Source organism: Dipodomys ordii, unplaced genomic scaffold (assembly GCF_000151885.1).
Source record: "Dipodomys ordii isolate 6190 unplaced genomic scaffold, Dord_2.0 Scaffold17, whole genome shotgun sequence".
NCBI lineage: Eukaryota > Metazoa > Chordata > Mammalia > Rodentia > Heteromyidae > Dipodomys > Dipodomys ordii.
In genome coordinates this window covers 12,931,902-12,951,614 of record NW_012267233.1, presented here as the reverse complement: position 1 = coordinate 12,951,614, position 19,713 = coordinate 12,931,902, and the positions used below count along the sequence as shown (strand labels likewise).

The 19,713-nt window shown below is 41.1% G+C and overlaps 1 protein-coding gene across 1 annotated transcript in view; it reads left to right on the top strand.

Annotated features, from left to right (window-relative positions):
• Positions 1-6,656: 6,656 nt before the first annotated feature.
• Positions 6,657-19,713, top strand: part of LOC105982721 (basic salivary proline-rich protein 3-like) — a 49,222-nt gene continuing 36,165 nt past the window's right edge. The window contains exons 1-3 of the mRNA XM_013012398.1: positions 6,657-6,725; positions 7,729-7,866; positions 13,255-13,377. Of these exons, the coding sequence (XP_012867852.1) occupies positions 6,657-6,725; positions 7,729-7,866; positions 13,255-13,377 (330 nt within the window). The remainder of the gene's footprint in view (positions 6,726-7,728; positions 7,867-13,254; positions 13,378-19,713) is intronic.

The window sequence follows — 19,713 nt, the reverse complement described above, 5'->3', positions numbered from 1 at the left end:
TACTCAGGAGGCTAAGATCTGAGGATCAAGGTTCAAAGCCACCCCGGGGAAGGAAAGTCCCTGAAACTCTTATCTCCAATAAACACTCAGAATACTGGAAGTGGCACTGCAACTCAAGTGGTAGAGCGCTCGCCTTGAGCTGAAGAGCTGAGGGACAGCGCTCAGGCCCAGAGTTCAAGCCCCATAACCAACAAAAAACAAAACAAAACTTAAAGAAAGAGATTACAGAGGACAGCAGGAAATGGAAAGAACTCCATACTCTTGGATAGGCAGACTTAATATAGTGAAAATGGCTACACTGCCAAATTAATCTACAAATTCAATACAATTCCTATTAAAATCCCAGTGATGTTACATTACTGAAATACAGAAAACAGTCCAAAAATTCATATGAAACAACAAAAGACCTAGAATAGCCAAAACAATTCTAGGCAAAAAAGACAACATGGGAGGGATCTCAATGCTGGACTTCAAACTCTACTATAGAGCCTTAATAACAAAGACAGCATGGTACTGGCATAAAAACAGACCCGAAGACCAATTGAATAGAATAGAAAATCCAGAAATAAATCCACATGCCTACAGTCAGCTGATATTTGACAAAGGAGCCAAGGACATACAGTGGAAGAAGCACAGCCTCTTCAACTACTGGTGCTGGGAAAACTGTGCGGCCACATGCAGAAGACTAAAAGTGGACTCCAGCCTGTCACCATGCACTAACATCAACTCAAAATGGATTAAAGACCTTAACATCAAACCTGATACTCTGAAACTACTGCAGGACAGAGTAGGAGAGACACTTGAACTTACAGGCACAGGCAGGAACTTCCTGAACAGAGTCCCAGGGTCACAACAAACTGGAGAGAGATTCAACAAATGGGACTACTTTACAATAAAAGGTTTCTGTGCAGCTAAAGACATAGCAACCAAGCTAGAAAGACAGCCAACTAACTGGGAAAAAATATTTACCAGCCATATATCAGACAAGGGATTAATATCCAGTATATACAAGGAATTCAGGAAACTAACCCCTCCCAAACCCAACAAACCAATTACTAAATGGGCAAGGGAACTAAAGAGAGACTTCCCAGAAGAAGAGATAAAAATGGCAAAGAAACACATGAGGAAATGTTCACCATCCCTGGTTGTAAAGGAAATGCAAATAAAGATAACCCTGAGATACCACCTTACCCCAGTCAGAATGGCCCACATTCTAAAGTCAGTCAACAGCAAATGCTGGAGGGGATGCAGAGAAAGAAGAATCCTATTACACTGCTGGTGGGAATGTACACTTATATAACCACTTTGGAAAGCAGTCTGGAGGGTCCTCAAGAAAATAAATATTGACCTCCCCTATGACCCAGCCATACCACTCCTAGGCATCTATCCTGAACAACAGGAACCAGAATACAAGGACACGTGCACCTCCATGTTTATTGCAGCACTGTTCACAATAGCTAGGATATGGAAACAACCCAGATGCCCCACCACAGATGAATGGATCCAAACATTGTGGTATCTATACACAATAGAATATTATGCAGCCATTAGAAAGCACAAAATAATGGCATTTGCAGGGAAATGGATGGAGCTAGAAGGAATCATGTTGAGCGAGGTAAGTCAAGAACGAAGAGACAAACGGCACATGGTCTCCCTGATAAGTGGATGTTAAATCTAAAACATAAGGTAATATGACAAAGTTAACAAGACCTGAGAAACAAAGGACCTCCACTCATCTGGTCGAATCACTACTAAATAACCCCATGCTGCTGAACACATATATGGTATATATGTGGACACCAGAGGGAAACTAGGAGGAGGACACAGAACTAGAATGAATCAGGGAAAAACATAAAACAGTGAGACCCATCAGCTGCTCTGGGCATTGATCAAACAAACTAAGCAACTCGATGGCAGCGATGGGAGAGAGGGAACAGCTGACGCTATGCAAAAGGAAAGGAATGGGGACTGGGAAGGTGTCTCAGTGGTAAAGTGCTTGCCTTGCATGCATGAGGCCCTGGGTTCGATTCCTTAGCTCCACATAAGCAGAAAAAGCCAGAAGTGGTGCTGTGGCTCAAGTAGTAGAGCACTAGCCTTGAGCTGAAGAGCTGAGGGACAGTATTCAGACTCAGAGTTCAGGCCCCATGACTCACACACACACACACACACACACACACACACACACACACACACACAAAGGAAAGGAATGTACATATCACTGGATGTGGAAGAAATAACTGTATTGTCAAAGCTCATAGAACCCACAAATTTTGTAGACCACAATAGACAATTTGCCCCATGAAAGTTAGAATGTGTTTGTGACTTTAACTAAGCACCACTATCCCACAATACTGTGAAATTATGTAATCACTTAATCACAATAAAGAATTTGCAAAAAAGAAAAGGAAAATGAATTGTACAACTTGTGAGTAGAGATGGAAGGGAAAAACTGGGAAAGAATGAGGAAAGGAGTGACATTGTCCAAAAAGAAATGTACTCTCTACCTGACCTACATAATTGTAACCCTTCAGTACATCACCTTTAAATAATAAAAAAAAAATTAAAGAAGGTGCTCTGAGACTATGCAGACAGCCTATCCTCTCCAATTTTTCAGTTTATTCATTTACTTACTAATCTACTTATTCATATAATATCCATTCTATTTAATGGATTTTAAACCATCTTTATCCCGACGATTTTTTACACCTTTTAACAGGCCCTGGCTTTCATTGTCCACACTGAAGAAAAACTAGAGTGGATAAATGCCCATTCCAACTCAGTTAGTTGCACAGTTTATTTTCAATCTAATAGTTAGGCAAAGACCAGATCACAAGAATAGCACACACTAATTATATGACCAGATTTTAAAGGGCTTGACAGGACCTTCTGAACAGACATATCAGTATTGAGAATAATGATGACCATTTAAAACAAATACATATCTTATGAATCAGTAACTCAAAACCAATTCTTATGTGTGTGTGTGTGTGTCAGAGAGAGAGAGAGAGAGATTATGTGTGTGCACTAGAACTAAGACTTGAACTCAGGGCCTTAAGCTCTCATTTGGCTTTTTCCACTCAAAGTTGCCATTCTACAACCTGAACAACAGCTCCACTTTCAGCTTTTTCCTGGTTAATTGGAGATAAGGGTCTCACAAATGTTCCTGACTGGGCTGGTTTGAACTGTGATCCTCAGACCTCGTCTTCTGAGTAGCTAGGATTACAGATGTGAGCCACTGGCACCCCACTCAAAACCAGTTCTTTAGAGGTGATATGTCACAGTGCAAGTCCCAAGACAAATTGAACAGGTGATATAAGGTATAGGTTTCAAAGAGGCTCTATGAGTAAATAGAAAGATGAGTCTACAGGATAAAGAAGACCAATATTAGCCCTGAAATGAACAGATTCTTACTTTCTATTTTTTTTTTGTCAGTTGTGGGGTTTGAACTCTGGGATGGGTGCTGAATCTCAGTTTTTCAGCTCAAGGCAAGCACTCTATCACTTGAGCCACAGTACCATCTTCTATCTTCAAATATGTCTTACGTAAAACTCTGGTTGCCAATTTTTTATAGAAGTCAAATGAATGCAAAGTGTATTATTCTCCCAAATGCGGAAAAGTATACTGTTTCAATTCCCAGCTGTTGTTGTAGCTTTTTGATGGCTTTAAACAGATGATTTATATATTTCATCCAATTTTTCTTGTTTCTTTTGTTGGAGTTTTGTGTGTGGTACTCTGTTTTTCTAGGAATGAAGCAAGTCTGGCAGAGAGTCTGGCATCAGTGTCCTCTGGGGCACTAGCCAGATGTTGGTATCATTTACTATACTGGCTTACAGACAGACATGTTTGCAAACTCATTTCTTTCCCTCCGTGAAGGCTCCATCTGGTGGCAAAGAAACAGCAAATGTAACATAATCAGGGAAATGCAAAGTGAGAGCAACATAAAATGTATTTTATGAGCAAGAAAAGGAACACCTACCTCAATCTAGAACTGCACTGTCCAGCGTAATAGCCAGTAATAACACATGGCCATTATATTTGAACTTAGTTTTAGTTTAGTGGTACTAGGGCTTGAAAATGCAGGGCCTCAAGCTTAATAGGCAAACACTCTACCAGCCCTTATTTTCATATTGGGTCTCTCACTTTTGGCCAGAACCAACTTTGGATCACAATCCTTCTATCTTCACTTCCTGAGAAACTGGGGTTACAGACATGTACCATCACACCAAGTGACAGACCTTTTTTTTTTTACTAGGTCATTCATCACTCATAAAACAATAAGGGGCTGGAAAGGTGGCTCAGTGGTAGAGCGCTTGCCTTGCATGCCTGAGGCCCTGGGTTCGATTCCTCAGCACCACATAAGCAAAAAGAAAAAAGCCAGAAGTGGCGCTGTGGCTCAAATGGTACAGCACTAGCTTTGAGCTGAAGAGCTGAGGGACAGTGCCCAGAGTTCAGGCCCAGAGTTCAGGCTCCACGACTGGACCCCAAAAAATAAAAAAATAAAATAAAATAAAACAATAAGACTGCTGCATAAACCCTCATGTTTTAAACTCTTTAGAGGGCTCTACAACTTGAGTCATGCCCCTAGTCCACCTATTTAACTTAGACTAAAATTAAAAGTTTGGCTAGATGTGGTAGCTCATATCTATAGGAGGCTGAGACAAGAGCATCACAAGTCCAAGACAGCCTGGGCTACATAGCAAGACCCTCTCTCAAAAAAAAAGTTCTGTTTTAATCATATTAATAATGGCTACCTTATAGGAAAATACAGATACAGAATCTTTTGCTACTAGAAAAAGTTTGTGTTGGGACAGTGCTTCAATTCTAGAAAAGTCAGAGATGGCTTTTTGATGGATGAGTTGTCTCTTTGTAAATGCATAGGATGTGAGCAAACAAAAAATAGATGAGCTGGGCACCATTGGCTCATGCCTGTAATCCTATCTGCTCAAGAGGAAAGCCAGCCATGACAGGGAAGTCCATTGATACTCTTAATTCCAACTAACTACCCAAAGTCAGATGTAGAGCTGTGGCTCAAGTGGTAGAGTGCTAGCTCTGAGCAAAAAAAAAAACAAAAACAAAAACTCAGCAACAGTGACTAGATCCTTAGTTCAAGTCTGGCACAAAAAGAAAAAGAGAAAGAGAGAGGAATATTATTCTAAAAGGAGAAAATGAACATGACAAAGAATAATAAGAAATGAATCTAGAAATTCAGGCAGGAACAGCTCATTCAGGCTTATGTGCCATGTAAATGAGCTTTCCCTTATGTAGGAGGGCCCCCAAATTAACTCTCAGTTCAATTCAGCATGCACAGAAAATGCAAGCTTCTTTTAATTATGACTTACGTAACATCCCAGTGGCAGGGAAAATGCTGTCAGAACAGCATCCATCAATCATTCTCAAAGTTGTCAGAGAATGAAAGGGATGAGGTCCTGCTAATGAGGGACTAGTCCTGAAAAGAAGGTGGGGGAAACCCACCTGAATACCAAGGCCTCTGAGGTCTGTTCTCCAAGAGAATGGAGGAGCCATAGCCATGAAAAGGCTGAGGTGAGCCAGGAGGAAGCCAACACGGCCCCTTTCACCTCCTCCAGGAGTGGTCCTTGGATGGAGACAATTAAGGGCTACAGAAGAGATAATTTGGAAAACTAGAATAACTTTTAGTTAAGGCCAGGAGGGGGAGCAGGAGGCTGAAAATCACAGGAGCTGTGGAGGAGTTGACTAACAATGGAATAAACTTGGCAGTGGTAGTAGGAAGGGAGTAGGAGGACCCAGAGCCACGAAAGCACAGAAGAGAAAGACAGGAGAGATATAGAGAGGATGAGGGAGAAGTGAACTAGAGGCAAAGAAGGTAGATTTCACTTTTGTGGTAGTAAAAGCCTCTCAAAGGAAAACCAGATGAAAGGGTCTAACAAGGCTAGGATTCAAATGAAGCTAGTGAGGCTCTTGACCAGGTGTAAAATTTAAGAGGGTGCTCAAAAATTCATTACTTGAATATTTTAGTGCAAATTTTATTTTTAAAAAAATCCATGAGGAGGCACATTTCAAAATGCTAAATACAAGTAAGGTGCCAATGGCTTACATCTATAATCCTGGCTATTCAGGAGGCTGAGATCTAGAGATAGTGGTTCAAAGCTTGCCCAGGCAGAAAAGTCCCCATGAGACTCTTATCTCCATTTAATTGTTCAAAAACCAGAAGTAAGCCAAGCGCCAGTGGCTCATGCCTATAATCCTAGCCACTCAGGAGGCTGAGATCTGAGGATCACAGTTCAAAGCCAGTGAGGCAGGAAAGTCATGAGACTCTTATCTCCAATTAACCACCAGAAAACAGAGTGGTGCTGTGGCTCCAGGGGTAGAGTGCTTGCCTTGAGCTGAAGAGCTCACAGACTGCCCCCAGGGCCAGAGTTCAAGCTCCATGACCCACAAAAACCAAACAAACAGAATTGGTACTGTGGCTCAAAGTGGTAGAGCACTAGCTTTGAGCAAAAGAGCTCAGGGATGGTGCCCAGGCTCTGAGTTCAAGCCCCATGACTGACAAAAAGTTCAAGCTGTTTGTGTTACAATCCTCAATCACTGTGCAATAGTAGCATAATTTTCAATCAGTCCTGTAGTTCCTATACCCAGTTTATCAAGTCCCCAACTGGGTAAGTTTATGAGAGTTGATGATGGTACGCAAACTGACTAATCAAGACAGGATGTTATATATAGTCAAGTTTGGGGACTGTTCACATATGGTAGGAAAACTGATTTAAGACTGTTCCAACTTGGGGGGGGGAATTGGGTTGGGGGGGGAGGCTGGGAAGGGATGGGAAGGGTAAACAAAGGAGGAGGCTACTTGATAAGAAATGTACTCATTATCTTGCCCATGTAATTGTAACCCCTCTGTACAGTATTTTCACAATAAAAAATTTTAAAAAAGACTGTTCCAACTTGTACAGTGCACTCCAGGTGCTGGGCCTTTGAGGGTAAAATTCTGCTGGCTGAAGAATGCCCAGAAAGATTGATGGTGTGGCAGGCTGAATGCTACCTGCCTCCAGAATACCTATCCTGAAGCACTTACAAAAAGCTTGCCACATGCAAGCTTCCGTATCCAAATGCCATCATATTAGAGATCAGAAGATCAGCAAGCACATCAATGTTTTTCTGTGTCAGTCCTGGGTTTGAATGCAAGGCCTAATTGCTGTCCCTGAGCTTTTGTGCACAAGGCTAATGTTCTATCTACTTCTTGGTACTTCTAGTGATTAATTAGAGATAAGACTCTCATGGATTTTCCTGCCAAGGTTGGCTTCAAACTGCAACACTCACATCTCAGCCTCCTGAGCAGCTAGGACTACAGGTGTGAGTCACCAACACCCAGCCCAGCATATCAATTTTAAGGGAACAAAAATATTCAGTCTATAATGCAAACCTATTGTATTGAAACACAAAGTCAATTACTGCTTGCTATGAAACACACTACCAATTACTATTGGTGTAATAATATGTATTAAATAAGATCTAGATCTAATAACTGCTATAATCTGAAAGCAAAGACAAAGAAATGATATTTTGAGATATCTGTAACTACTATAATAGAAATGAAAACATCTGTGATTTCTGCTGAGAAAATCTCAATTGTGCTAGTTGTCTTATTCATAATTGAAGAAAATACAAAATGTCATTTAGAAACTAACTAAATGGGGCTTGTGAACCCCCATTACCAATTACAGACCATATTGCCACATCTCTTCCTTTTAGAAATTCAGTGTCAGAGATGTGAGCCTAGAGGTAACACCCAGTCCCCCTACTCTCAGAGAGGGCACAGCATATCAGAGGAAACTCAGTGGTAGAGCAGATTTTGAAGACTTGACAACATCATTTTATTTAGAACTAAGAGTGAGTCAAGTTGATGGGAAGTCAGTTACTTCTTTCTTCATTCCCTAAAAGATCTACATTTGCTGTCATCAGAAACTTCTATGTAGCCAGGCACTGGTGGCTCATGCCCATAATCCTAGCTACTCAGGAGGTTGAGAACCAAGGGTTACAGTTCAAAGCCAGCCTGGGCAGGAAAGTCCATGACTCTTTTCTCCATTTATCCACCAGAAAACTGGAAGTGGCACTGTGTCTCAAAGTAGTAGAGCACTAGCCTTGAGCGAAAAAGCTCAGGAACAGTAACCAGGCCCTGTCCCTGAGTTTAAGCAGAAAGAGAAAGAAATAGGAAAGGAAAGGAAAGAAATGGGGAAAGGAAAGGAATGGGGAAAGGAAAGGAGAAAGGGAAAGGAAAGGAGGAAAGGAAGAGGCATGAGGGAGGGACAGAGGGAAAGAGGGGGGAAGACAAGAAAAGAAAAGAAAAACAAGGAAAGAAAGTTCTATGTGTTAAGGCCACCACTGAGTCACATTTTGCATCTCTATACTTGAGTTTCCTGATCTGTAAAATGAGACTGGCAACTGCATTTAGCATTTAGCACAGAGGATTGTGAGAACCACTTAAAATCATACATTGAAAGCTCTTATTACAGCCTTTAACATGTTGTGTAAGATCAATAAATTATCCTATTATATTACTTCATGTTTTAATCCTCAGGCTCTGTTAGCAGCAACTTAAAAGATGTTTCCACCTCCTTCAAGGTACATACTTTTGACAAATTTTCTAACTGTCCCACCTTGCTGCCTCATGAAAGAGGTTGAAAGAGACCCCAAGATTTAGATAACAGGTGAAGTATTTGGTGGGAGCAAAAGACACCAAGTAGAAGTCTTTTCTGTCTCCCATCACATCTCAATCCCTGTCCAGGACAAGGTGTATCATTTGTGCACAAATGAAAATATGAAACTTATTTACTAGAAATTCCAAGATAGCAAAGGCAGAGCATTAAAAACAAGTTAGGCCCACATAGCCCTGAAACTAGCACCGTTCCTGCCTGACCTGCTGGTGTCTCATTCCTCACCCAGTGCCTCTGTTAGTGAAATGAGTCCCTTCCCATAGCTTAGTCCACTCCTTCCCTACTCCACAGCTTAGCATGCTCCCTTAATAGGCAACACCAGGCCCATGTAGTAAAGGCAGTAAATAATCAGCCTCCAGCCCCCTTTACCTTGGGATGACACTTCTCTGGGGCAGCTACCACCATATAAGGCAGCAAGAGCCCCTTAGAGTGACCTTCATGTCTGGGCAGCTGCAGGACCCTTATCTACCACTTGGATGGCAGCCAAAAATCCTAGTCCACCATGATGAAGCCCTTAGCTCACACGTCCATACCAGGGTCTCCGCCTCCTAGCCCCTTCTAGTCCCTCCTAAACCTCCTAGGTGATATAGGTCACCCCAGACAATAGCCAGTGCTTCTTCTTATTCCTCCCTTGTGAGAAGGGGTCTTGCCGGCCCCCTTTCCCTGGCAATAAACCTTTCTTTGTTCTCTGTACCTGGATGTCTGCATGGTTCTCTGGCAAAGTCTAATTAATCTTAATTTGCTACCAGCCTCTGTCCCCAAAACACTTCCTCCTGACCCTATCAGGGTAGCCATTAGGGCCATGGACTCCCAGACTATTTCCATTGCAAAGGACCCCAGACAACAACCCCTTCATTTTGTGTATCAGGAAACCAAGAGTTTGGTTGAGGAACAACTACAGGGCATGCTAGGTTGAACCAGGGTTTTCTGCCCACCACATTGGGTTCTTCCCACTAACTTACCTCCTTGCCTGCTCCTTTCACAATGAGACAATGGGTTTTCTAATTAAACTACAGAAATGAGTAAGGGGAAAAAGAAGATGGAGGCAGAGAGATTAATAAGGGCCTGAAATGACAAGCAGACTAAAGTATTGATACCATTTTCCCTTAAGGGGGCATTTCTAAGCCTGTACTCCATAAGGAAATAGTCTGAAACATAAAGACATGTACTCAGTAATACATAACAGAAAGCCAGTGAGGGCTTGGATGTAGTCAGTGGTAGAACACTTGTCCAGAGTTATATAGTGTAGATGTTCTCTGGCAAAAATTGAGGGGGAGATATATACATAGTTAGCTCTTGTAAAAGTTTGATTAGTCATGTGTTATCAGGAAGCCTTTTTAGAAGTTTCTACATGAGTCAACTGGTTTTGCCAAGTACAGATATATAGTGTTAACAATAGTTAATAAGGCAAAGTTGCTGGACGCTGGTGATTCATGCCTGTATCCTACCTACTCAGGAGGCTGAGATCTGAGGATCATGGTTCAAATCCAGCCTAGGCAGGAAAGTCTGTGAGACTCTTATCTCCAATTAACCACCAGAAAACTAGAAGTGGTGCTGTGGCTCAAGTGGTAGAGTCCTAGCCTTGAACTGAATCACAAAGCCCAGGCCCAGAGTTCAAGTTCCACAACCGACAAAAAATAAAAAATAAAAAACTAAGGCAGCCAGGTGCCAGTGGCTAATGCCTGTAAACCTAGCTACTCAGGAGGCTGAGATCTGAGGATCACAGTTCAAAGCCAGCCCAAGTAGGAAAGTCCATGAGCCTCTTATCTCTACTAAACTACTCAGAAAACCGGAAGTGGTGCTGTGGCTCAAGTGGTAGAGCACTAGCCTTGAGCTGAAGAGCTGAGGGACAGCGCCCAGGCCCAGAGTTCAAGCCCCATGACCGACAAAAAAAAAAGAAAAAAACACTAAGTGGCCAATAGTGGAGGACTGAAGGTGTATTATAATGCCTAATTAATGGTGAAGATCTGTGTCAAGGAAAGATATGCATTCTATGCTTTTTTAAGTGAAAAGAAAACTGATTACAAAACACTAAAATAGAAAGGTAATTTGTGTCTAACAAATTGAAATACTATATTAGAAGGGTCAAATGGTCTAGATTCAAACTCCAACTACTAGCTCGGTGACCTTTAGCAAGTTTCTTATCTTTCCTGAACTTTATTTATAAAACTGAAATACTATTACTACCTCACCAGATAGTTGCGAACATTACATGAAGTATTACAGGTAAAACCCCAACAATACTGTTGTATATATAAGCTCTCAGCAGCTGTTATATACCCTTATCATGTATGATTCCATTTTTTTGGTGGCTCCAGAGTTTTAACTCACATCCTCCTATTTGCTAGACACAGGCTCTACCACTTGATACATACCCCAAACCTTTTCCATTATTTATTTAGCTACGAAGTCTCCCTATATAGCCCATGCTGGCCTCAAACGCAGAATCCTTCTGTCTCTGATGGTGCCAGGATTATAGTTGGCATATATCAGATATTTCAAAAACATTCCATATGTGGTCACATGCATTTTCTAGAAAGACATAAATCAAACTGTTATAATATCCAGATATGAGATCTCCGAGATAATATTTTAAATGTACTTTGTCTTGTTTTTCCTTTTTTGGTACTGGGGATTGAACCCAGGACGTTGCACTTGCTAGGCAAGTGCTTTGCCACTGAGCTACATCCCAGCCCTGAGATAATATTTTAATCACGTTCTTAATATCTGGAAGGAAATCCTTAAAGTAGTCCTCTATATTATTTACCAAGAACTATAACTATGATTTAAGTATCATGTTTCTAAGAAAAAGTTTTATTCAGAACTATGTAATAATAAAAAATATATAATTATCTTAAAAGTCTAAAGTACCTGGGCACTGGTGGCTCACACCTGTAATCCTAGCTACTCAGGAGGCTGAGATCTGAAGATCACATTTCAAAGCCAGCTGGGGCAGTAAAGTCCATGAAACTCTTATCTACAAATAACCACCAGAAAACCAGAAGTACCAGAGCACTAACCTTGAGCAAAAGAGCTCAGAGCTAGTGTCCAGGCCCTGATGTCAAGCCCCATGACTAATTATATATATATGAAGTATATCTCTGCAGTAGTTTTCCTTTTATAAAAACAGTTGATTCCACTGGGCATCAGTAGTTCATGCCTATAATCCTAACTACTCAGGAGGCAGAGATCTAAGGATCTGCAAGTCCCTGAAACTCTTGTATCTCCAAGCCCCTGAGTTCAAGTTCTGGGACCAGCACCAAAAAAAAAAATCCCATTTCTAATCTCAGTAGGGTTTTTTATTTGTTTTTTTTGTTTGTTTGTTGTTGCTGCTGCTGCTGTTTTGCCAGTCCTGGGGCTTTAATTCAGGGCCTAGGCACTGTCCCTGAGCCTCTTTGTACTCAAGGCTAGCACTCTGCCACTTGAGCCAGAGTACCACTTCCAGCTTTTTCCAAGTAATTTATTGGAGATAAGAGTCTCACAGAGTTTCCTGTCCACTCTGGCTTCGAACAGTGATCTTCAGATCTCCGCCATGGGGCTGGGAAGGTGGCTCAGTGGTAGAGCACTTGCCTTGCATGCTCGAGGCCCTGGGTTCAATTCCTCAGCACCACATGAGCAGAAAGAAAAAAGCCGGAAGTGGCGTTGTGGCTCAAGTGGTAGAGTGCTAGCCTTGTGCTGAAGAGCTGAGGGACAGCGCCCAGGCCCAGAGTTCAGGCCCCACGACCGGACCAAAAATAAAAAAAAGACTTACCAATCCTAATAGGGCTGAGAAGGTGGCTCAGTGGTAGAGCGCTTGCCTTGCATGCTCAAGGCCCTGGGTTCGATTCCTCAGCACCACATAAGCAGAAAGAAAAAAGCCGGAAGTAGCGCTGTGGCTCAAGTGGTAGAGCACTAGCCTTGAGCTGAAGAGCTGAGGGACAGCACCCAGGCCCAGAGTTCAGGACCCAAAAAAAAAACAAAACAGATCTCCGCCTCTTGAGTAACTAGGATTACAGGCATGAGCCACCAGCACCCACCTCAGTAGTTATTAATTTTAATTTTTTTATTGTGAAGATACTGCACAGAGGGGTTACAGTTACATGAGTAAGGTAATGAGTACATTTCCTATAGAGCATTGATACCCCCTCCACACTTCCCTGACTCCTCCCTTGCACCACCTCCTCCCAACCACGTTGTAAAGTTGGTTTTCAACAAAGTGTCTTGTATGTCTCATTATTAGAGAACTCTTAGTACAGGCCTTTCCTCCCCAGCCCAATCCCACTCCAGGAGCGCAGCCCTGCTAGATTCTACCCTAGTCCCTCGGGGTACTCCCTCCCAACCCTCTAAAAATAGTGTAAGATAGGATCTTCCTGTTTGACTCCTACTTCCTTTTTCTGAGCACAAAAACCCAGACCACTACCAATTTGAGAAACAGTAATTCCCCTGGTTAAGTTGCTCCAGTCCTCTGTGTCCTCACCACCAGTTCTTTTTTTTTCTTTTTTTGGTCCCCTGAAATAAAGGAACAGCTCTTTGCTCCGCTCCACCCTGTCAACCCCTCTTCCTTTTTCATTGTCTGTCTGCTTAGTGTACAGATGTCAAGGGGATGGAACACCTCTCAGCCCTTCCCTTTAGCCATGCCAGTGCCTTCAGAAAGCCAGATTCCAGTTTCAAAATCCAGGCGCACACCAGAAAGTTGAGAGAACTATCGGTAAATTAAACTGCTTTCATTATTCAAACTCTTGGTATTAGCTTTAAGTCCACTCCCACTTAAGTGCTAACATAACTAGATTTTATCTCAATTGCTTTTTTTTTTTCTACCTACAATGAACAAAATAAACAGCCTTGGAGTTCAGCCTCTACATGTGAACCCTTGGAAGTAGAAGCCAAGGAATTCTCCATGGAGAGGAATCAAAACTAAAGCTGCTCCTCTCTTCTGATTTTAAAGGCTAAAGCTGTGCTAACACTAGGAATTTACCAAAGCAGGTACTAGGTACACCTCTGAGCACCAAACAAATTTATTGCATTGACTTAGTGATGCAAGGAATCAGAAGCAATGATTACTGCAATTGTCATTTTTCTTCAACTGACACAAGAAGGAGCTACTATATTTAGGATCAATGTACATTGTAGGTAAGATAAGATAAAATTTCATAAGGATAAAATATAAGTGAAAATAATTTATCAGCCTTAGAAATTTAGGCAAATTTTAAAAGAAATTTTAAAATTGGTTTTATATTATTTCATGTTCAAATCTCTCAAGGATGGTGGTTATTTTCACTTTAATAGAAAATATGCATAAAGCTCATGTTGAGGATTTATTCATTCATTAAATACTGGCTTTGTACCAACAGCACACGAAGGAAAAGAGGGACACTATAGAAGGACATCCCTTTCAGAGTTTATAATCCAGTTAGCCAAATACACACTTAAAATTGCTACAGAAAATGTTAAAAGCAACATAATAAACAAGTGTAGCAAAGTTTGGGAATTATTGTCTGTTGTACTGAGTTCAAATCATGATTATATCTCAAATTCCTGAATAGCTCAGATTATGGATGTGAGGCACCAGAGCCCAACAACTTAATTGGTTTTTTGTTTGTTTGTTTTGTTTGTCTGTCGTGAGGCCTGAACTCTAGCCCTGGGCACTGTCCCTGAGCTCTTCAGCTCAAGGCTAGCACTCTACTACTTGAATGTCAGCCCCACTTCTGGCTCTTTTTTTTCTGCCTATATGGTGCTGAGGGAATCGAACCCAGGGCCTCATGCATGCAAGGCAAACGCTCTACCACTGAGCCACCTTCCCAGCCCCGGTTTTTTGTTGTTTTTTTTTTTTTTTTAAGACTTTTAAATGTAAGTTACCAGATAAAACCCATTATATTTGAAGTTCATAAACAACAACTTTTAAGATAAATGGTTCATGCTTCAAAAGTATTTGTAATTAATCCAAAATTCAAATTTAACAGGGCATCCTGTATTATTATTTCCCAAAATTTAAACATTAACTTTGAGTCATATGGGACACAAAAAGGATCCTAGCAGGCTGGAGCTGGCTAGATAAACTTTCTTAACTTTTAAACCAACTGCTAAGGAACTCTGAGGAAACAGAAAACATTCCACATATGGAAATTGTGTCTGTGCCACTGAAATGAAGATAAGCAAGTAATTCCTGGTTAGAACAGCAGCTAGGCTAGCTTAGCTCAAGAATTTTCAACACTATCAGTCTGAGTGACCATTGTTCCTATTTTTTTGTTGTTGTTTTCTTTATGAGTGATCACACTTAACTAGATTTTTTTCTTTTGAGATTGCTTAAAGGATAATATTCCTATTCATCATAAGGATCTTACTTTTTAGTATTTTCTCTATATAAGCCACAACCACAAATTTCAATGATTTGGCCACAAGATTTAAATTATATGGGTAAGCCAGGCAATGCTGGCTCACACCTGTAATCCTGGCTACTTAGGAAGCTGATATCTGAGGATCATGGTTTGAAGTCAGCCCATGCGGAAAAGCCTGTGAGACTCTTATCTCTAACAAATTACCCAGAAAAGACCAGAAATGGTTCTGTGGTTCAAGTGGTAGAGCACTAGCCTTGAGCACAAAGAGACACAGAGACAGTGCCCAGAACCTGAGTTCAAGCCCGCAATTAGATATGCATTTTAAAGGTCAAAAATGTCTCACATACACACAGTATCAATGACTTTCAACAGTAGAATCCTGACATTCAAAGAATGTGTGTTCATTCTATGCATGCAGACTTAGTAACTATTTAGTGAAGCAGCAGATGAGCCACTGCCAGCACTCCCTATAACTGGTAAAATAGCTTAAGTAAGAATCAAGAGACTGATGAGATTTAACTCACAGGTCTCACAAATGCTGAGTATTCTACCACTAAACAGAACTCACAGACTCGAGTATTTTTCAACCTGGAAATAACTTTGTACTGTAGATATTATTAAAGAGGTCAATTGAAGGTTAGGCAGCCAGAGCAAAGATTCACCTCCACTATTTTTAACCACAATCCTATTAATGGGCTTTCTGGAGACTACCTAATAGTGCCCAGTTATGTGCCTAGATGTGCAAAAAAATGAGAACAGAAGGACATCTGTCTTCTGGGTTTTAAATGTTTGAAAACTTTAAAGTCTCTAAAACATATAACAAAAATAATTAGTAAAATAACAGACTTTCCAAGGCATGCCAGGAAGATATATCACTGTTTCTATTCATAGTGAAAAGCTAATTTAGACCAACATATGACCAAGAAGAGTATTACTGAGCCTTTCAAGGAATGAGAAAGGGGACATAATACTTGTAGACAGGCAAAAAGACTTAAGATCCTTAAGGGAATATGAATTTGAAAAGGAAAATTGTGAACAATGGAGAACAATCTGCTTCTTAGATTCCCTTATGCACGAGGTTTGGTCAGTTTCCAGTAGTAATCAGAAGATTCTGGCAATGGGCCCAGCTGGCCTGTTAGAAGATCATTTGGAAGGAAAGGATGTGTCCACTGCACATCTGTACTGCTAACACCAGCCCTGGAGTGTTTGTTCATTTCTATGGTACCTGTGAAACCACCAGATAAAGCTAGGGAGGATGGCACCAACTGCAAATCATTCATGACTTGGAAGGAATTAAAGGGCCTGCCAGAGATATCAAAGGAGACTGCAGACACAATGAATCAGGCTAAGAATGACTTATTACCAACTTTTAAAACATTGGCCTAGAGTTCATCCCTAGTCTAATTAAGGCAAATGTTATCTTTTTCTCCTGAATGTAGCTCAGGAAAGCTATCTTTATCATTCTTCTTGTATCTGACAATCCAGACACTAAGCCTCTGACTTGAATATATAGCTGTGAGGTTGAAAACTATTATCTCCCCTACACATTCTGCTGTGGGAGGAAATCGAATTTTATGCCACAAGAGATTAGACTAATTTCTCCACTCCCTCCTAAGAAACAAAGATAAACATTTACAAGGATTTCTTAGACATAAGACATAAATAAAGTGTGATTTATTTTTTAACATCTTACTAGGCACACAGGGAAAGTGGGCAAAGGTGGATTTGAATGATAAACAACCAGATTGATTTACCATACATGTACTGACTCTAAACCCTTTCACATGGTATTAAGGGATAAAGAAATTAAAAGGAAATTCTAGCTGTTTCCTCTCCTGCCACAGTCATGGATCCCTGTGTTGAGATGAAGTTCACAAGATGGAAACAGCCTAGACTGCCAAGTTCCAAGACAGACAAGCACACCAGCAAGTCAAACACATTGATCAAAATTTGGTCAAACTTCATGAGAGCAAAATATGAACTTCATTTTGCAAAGTAACTGAGAATTAGAGATTCATTTATCACAAAATGGCTGATCTTCTTTAACCAAACAGGAATCTCATTCATTCTGACATCTATCCAATTTACCAGCAGAGATATGGAAGACAGAAACATTTAGTGAGTTGCCTGAACTTTAGTCATTGCTGAAATGGGATATCTTTTTTTTTTTTTGGTCAGTCATGGGGCTTGAACTTCGGGCCTGGGTGCTGTCCCTCAGCTCTTGAGCTCAAGGTGAGCACTCTACCACTTGAGCCACAGCACACTTCTGGGTTTTTTTTAGTGGTTTATTGGAGATAAGAGTCTCACTGATTTTCCTGCCTGGGCTGGCTTTGAACCGTGATCCTCAAATCTCAGCCTCCTTAGTAGCTAGGATTACAGGCATGAGCCACCGATGCCCCGGCAGGATATCTTGTCTTTGGGTAAGAGTTGTGTTCAAAACACAAAGACTTCTCAAAAGCACATTGAGATCCTCAATTTATTTATTGAGACACAGTAAGGATTTTTTTTTGTGGGGGATGTGGGGAATGGGTCATGGGGCTTGAACTCAGGGCCTGGGCACTGTCCTTGAGCTCTTTTTGTTCAAGGCTAGCACTCTACCACTTTGAGCCAAATCTCCAATTCTGGATTTTTGGTAGTTAATTGGTGATAAGAGTCTCATGGTGGGATGGGAATGTGGCCTAGTGGTAGAGTGCTTGCCTAGCATGCATGAAACCCTGGGTTCGATTCCTCAGAAAAAGCCAAAAGTGTTCAAGCCCTGAGTTCAAGCCCCTGAGTTCAAGACTGGAAAAAAAAAAAAAGTCTCATGAACTTTCCTGCCCCAGCTGGTTTTTGAACCATGATCCTCAGATCTCAGCCTCCTGAGTAGTTAGGATAACAGGTGTTAGCCACCAGTGTCCAGCTTCAATGAAGATTTTTTTAAGAGATAAATTAGGACTCACCATCCCAGGATAAAAAATATCAGACTGCATTTCAATAATCAAATAGTTTTCTAATTTTATTGTTAAGGTAATGTACAGAGGGGTTACAGTTACATACATAGGTAGTGAGAACATTACTTGTTGAACCTGTTACCACCTCCCTCATTTTTCTCCCCACTTTCCTTTCCCTCCAAATCCCCCCCAAGTTGTACAATTCATTTCCAACATATTATCTGTTGCATTGGTTCACCCTTTGTAAGAAACTTTAATGAGTTAAAATTAAAAGGCAATATTGATAATTATTAAAAAAGAAATTTCCATTAAGAAATAGATATTATATATACATACATAGTATATACGAATGAGTCACCATGTCAAATGCATTCACACTATATCATAGACAAAAGTTGGAAAATTACTAAACTGCACAATGAGTCAATGAAGTAGGTTCATTGTTTTGCTACCATTTAATTAGAAACCTTGTAATCAGGGAAAAATAGGTATCAGAAGAACTACAAATTGATTTAAAAGGGTGAAAAAAGAAACTCCAAAAGTTACTATTAAATATTAAATAAATGTAAATGTAAGAGATCTGAAAGTGGATCTTGGCAGCAAGAAGATGACAATCAGGATATAGATTTATTCAGTTAGCCACCTATTCATTCAGAAAATATTTATAGAGCATCAGCCATTATCCAAACACTGAGCAATGCTCTGATAAAATGGCTAAAGAGAGATAGGAATGTTCTCTGTCCCAGGAAGCTCATATTCTAAGCAGATGCATACATTTAGTTTCTGAGGTATGATTGCCACAAGTGTTACAAGACAAGGCCATGAGTGTAGCTGCATGCTGCATGCTCAGGGAAAACACTTAGGCCCTGAGAGGTCCCAGGACCAGCATACACACACATACACACACACACACAAAGGCTCAAAGTCACATAAGTGAGCATAGAGTCCAGAGTCTATAGCTGATTCCAAATATACTCCTTGCACTTTGACCTTGTCAAGAATACCTAGTAGTGAGGTGACAGGCTAATGCAATGTAGGAACCCACTGGCAGCAATGAACTATTAGGATCAGGTGAAGAAACAGTGTGCAGCCACTGACTGTCGCAAGACAACTTCCCCAAGTGCCCAGGAGACAAAAGGGCTCACAAACAACGGGTGATACAAAAGCATTACCTGATATTAAAGAGTTCACTGATTCTGAGGTACATCAGACCCAAGTGCTAACCTTAGAAGAATGGCAAGGGAAGTTTCATCAAGAAAAAGGAAATCGGCCAGGCACCATACCCGTATTCTTAGCAGCTACTGAGAACTGAGGATTGCAGTTTAAAGCCAGCCTGGGCAAAAAGTCTTTCTACAGAATTCTGGTCTCTCTCTCTCCTCCCTCCCTCCCCCCCATCCTTTCCTCCCCTCTCCTTTCCTCTCTCCTCTTCCTTCTTTCCTCTCTCCTCCCCCTCCCTTCTGGAGCTTGAACTCAGGGAACTGTCCCTGAACTTCTTTATGTTCAAGGCTAGCACCACTTTAGCCACTGCACCACTTCCAGCTTTTTCTATTTATGTGGTACTGAGGAATTGAATCCAGGGCTTCATACATGCTAGGCAAGCACTCTACCACTAAGCCACATTCCCAGCCCTCCATAAGACTCTTATCTCCAAAACTCTCAGAAAAAGCTGGAAGTGGCACTGTGGCTCAAGTGCCAGAAGACTAGCCTTGAGAAAAAGAATCTCAGGGACAGCAGCCAAGCCCAGAATTCGAACCCCAGGACTGGCAAAAAAAAAAAAAA